The 3052-nt window shown below is 48.1% G+C and overlaps 1 protein-coding gene across 1 annotated transcript; it reads right to left on the minus strand.

Moving 5' to 3' along the window:
- Positions 1-903: 903 nt before the first annotated feature.
- LOC100656604 (actin-related protein T2-like) lies at positions 904-2429 on the minus strand. The gene has a single exon (XM_003414754.3). It carries the CDS (start codon positions 2086-2088, stop codon positions 955-957), a length of 1134 nt encoding a protein of 377 aa, XP_003414802.1. The 5' UTR covers positions 2089-2429; the 3' UTR covers positions 904-954.
- Positions 2430-3052: the final 623 nt, after the last annotated feature.

The following is a 3052-nucleotide window of genomic DNA, read 5'->3' on the forward strand; positions in this document are numbered from 1 at the left end:
TTCTGCTCTTATGCTGTAGGAGATGGAAGTCTCTATATGGTATAAGGATGGCCTATGGCTTTCACACTTAGCTTAAATTGTTGTTTAGTCAACTTCCGTCTTATAGGGTTTTTCTTCACAGTATCAGTTGCCCAAAGCCATGTCCAGTCAATTCAGTATCCTTAAAATTATTTCCCAGGGCTTCCCAAATAACTAGTGTGTTCCGCTTATTAGATATGCCTTCCCAGGTCACCACCTACCATACGGCCAATTCAACATATACACAGTTTGCTGCCTCAGTATCTATTACTTTCTCCTAGTTTCCCTTCCACCCAGTTTTTGACAGGGCCACTCTTATCTTATCATGTTGCTTCTCACTAAATGTGGTCTCTAACTGGTTCTCCTGGCCATACCAAATATGGGTTCCTATGATAAGGATCCTGTTGCTATCCTGTAATCCAGTCTCTCAAAAGCCATAGTTACTCCTTGCCCCTCCTGGTCACGCAACAGTCCTATTGTGGTAAAGATCCACGCAGCTAAAGGGTTTGTTGAGCTCTATGACCAAGGTAACATTCTTGTTTGTATTCCTCTCCCCTCATCCCCATCTGCTCCCCCTGCTGACTGTGTCTCCTGGACACTGAGTCTCTGGAACCACCCAACACACTTGTTTACAATGCAGATTTCAGGGCCCATCAACTGCTTTGACTACAAACTGCAGGTGATGGGCTCAACTCACAACCCAAAGATTTCTCAGGAGAAGACAACTTATGAGGCACATGGGAGGGGAAGGGTGGAACAGAACCACTTCAAGACTCAATACCAAGGTCAGAAATTATTCTGGTGCCACCAAGAATGAACCATTGTCAGAAAGGGCAACACACTTTATTGAAGGTTGTACTGAGGGATGACTTCACTTGCCCTTGGTGCCCTTGTGCTCCAAGCTTTCCAGCTGCCCCCTGCTGTGCTCAGGGTCCTCTAAAAGCATCTTCTCTGGACCACTGATGGCCCAAACTCCTTGAACATGGCAGAGGTGACCCACATTTGCCTGAACGTGCTTAAAGAGGTCACAACGGATGCGCCGATCCACCCAGAAAAACACCTCTCTGGAGAAGCTGTGATCTTGATGGGGGTCCCTTTGGAAGCTAATAGTTCCAGCTCTTTCAAGAGGCGTTCTTCGAGGCCAGGGAATAAAGTGGTGCCCCCAGCCAGCACAATCTCCGCAAAAAGGGCCATCTGGATGTCGATGTTGCACTTCATGATGCTCCTGGTGACCATTTTTGAAAGCCCAGGGCTATGGATGCCTAGCAGGTCAGGCGCAAAGAGGACCTCGGGCACCTGGTGAAGCTGTTCCCCGATGCAGAGGACAGTCCCATCTGGCAATCTGTATTCTTTCAAAACTTCCTCCGGCCTCTTGCTTAGCTCCTTCTCTGCATCAAAAGCCACGTAGCACAGCTTCTCTTTGATGTCGCCCACCAAGCTCTTGTTGAGTATGCTGGGGCAGGCACGCCCGCTGGACAGGAGGAGCTGGGTGAGATGCTCTGTGAGGTCCCTTCCTGCCACATATAGCTTGGTGACAGCATGAGGCAGGGAGTATCCTTCAAAGACAGGGACAGTGCAAGTGACCCCGTCCCCGCTGTCCACCACCAGGCCCGTGACACAGGCAGAAGCATACAGCGATAAAACTGCTTGGTTACACAGATAGAAGGCAGGAGCGTTGAAGGTCTCAAACATTACCTCTGCCATTTTCTCACGAATCTCCCTTGGGTTCCAGGAGGGCTCAGTCATGAGCACGGGGTGGTCACTGGGTTTCACACTCAACTCGCACTCAAAAAGGTGATGCCAGAGCTTCTCCACGTCATCCCAGCCACTGACGAGGCCACGCTCAATGGGGTAGTGCAGGTGTAGGGCATCATACTTGGACAGGGCATCTTCCCCCACATAGTATGCCTTCTGAGTGGATCCAGCTGAACACAAGTCCAATTTTGGATACCCCACAACAGAGTTGATGACGTGACGGGGTCCAGTCTCTCCAGACAAGCCTGCTTTGCACAGCCCAGACCCATTGTCAATAATCACGGCTGGAGTGTCTAACATATGTCGATTAAACATGTCTACAGCGGATTGTTCCGAGCTTCACCAAAATAAAAACAGAACACTTGGACCACTTTTTGACACAACACCCACCTCTGAAGCTCAAAAGCCACGGGATTCCACAGTGTTCAGTTTGTCCCCCAGGTGGAGCTAGCAGGCTGTGCCCAATCCTCAAGAATATCCCATCCTCAGCCCATGAATCTGCCCTTCTTTCACATGGCCCAGGGCCTGCTGAGGCCTTTTCAAGGATGGATGTCCCCTATGTAACAATGTAACCAGGCAACAATTGTCCTCAGTGAGCATCAGAGGGACCTTAAAGGGGCGGAGCTCTGACCCACCAGCACGCCCTGCTAGGTGAGGCAGCAAGCAGAAAAAGACAAACCATACCTACGTACAGGTGGCTTTCATAAGCCTATGAACCCAAAGCACATGCCTGGTCTTAGAACCAAGAGAAGGAGCCCAGCTGTGGGCTGGTCACAGAGAACTGGCTTTTCTGCTCAGCTGAGCTGCTCTTTGGGGATTGACAAAAACACACTTCCCTGTGCTAAGGGGAGGCACTAAGCACCAGACTCACAGCTGGGTCAGAGTGGTGATGCTGGAAACCCAGTTCCAGCAGATACTCAGATTATTCTTTCTTATTTCACCACATATTTGTTATCTCTGTTGTTGCTGGACGGCTACATGAAGATATAATTTACACACCATGCAATTTATCCATTTAAACTTGCAATTAAATGGTCTTTATTATATTCATGCATATGTGCAATCACCACCAAAGTCAATTTTATAACAGTTTCATCACCTCAAAAATAACCCCTACCAATACTAGTTAGACCTGGATGGTAAGGAGAAAATGAGATAAAGCCAGAGATAAGAATTTATCTCTAGTCAAAAATCCTATAAAATTATGGTTTTCCCTAAGTCTGAATATACCACAACAAGAAACTCTCACAAAAATGCCTAAGAAAGAAATGTCAAGAGG

This window comes from Loxodonta africana, chromosome X (assembly GCF_030014295.1).
Source record: "Loxodonta africana isolate mLoxAfr1 chromosome X, mLoxAfr1.hap2, whole genome shotgun sequence".
Lineage (NCBI taxonomy): Eukaryota > Metazoa > Chordata > Mammalia > Proboscidea > Elephantidae > Loxodonta > Loxodonta africana.

Coding starts and splice junctions, on each gene's coding strand:
- LOC100656604 (XM_003414754.3), bottom strand. CDS start 2,088: ATGTTTAATCGACATATGTTAGACACTCCAGCCGTGATTATTGACAAT.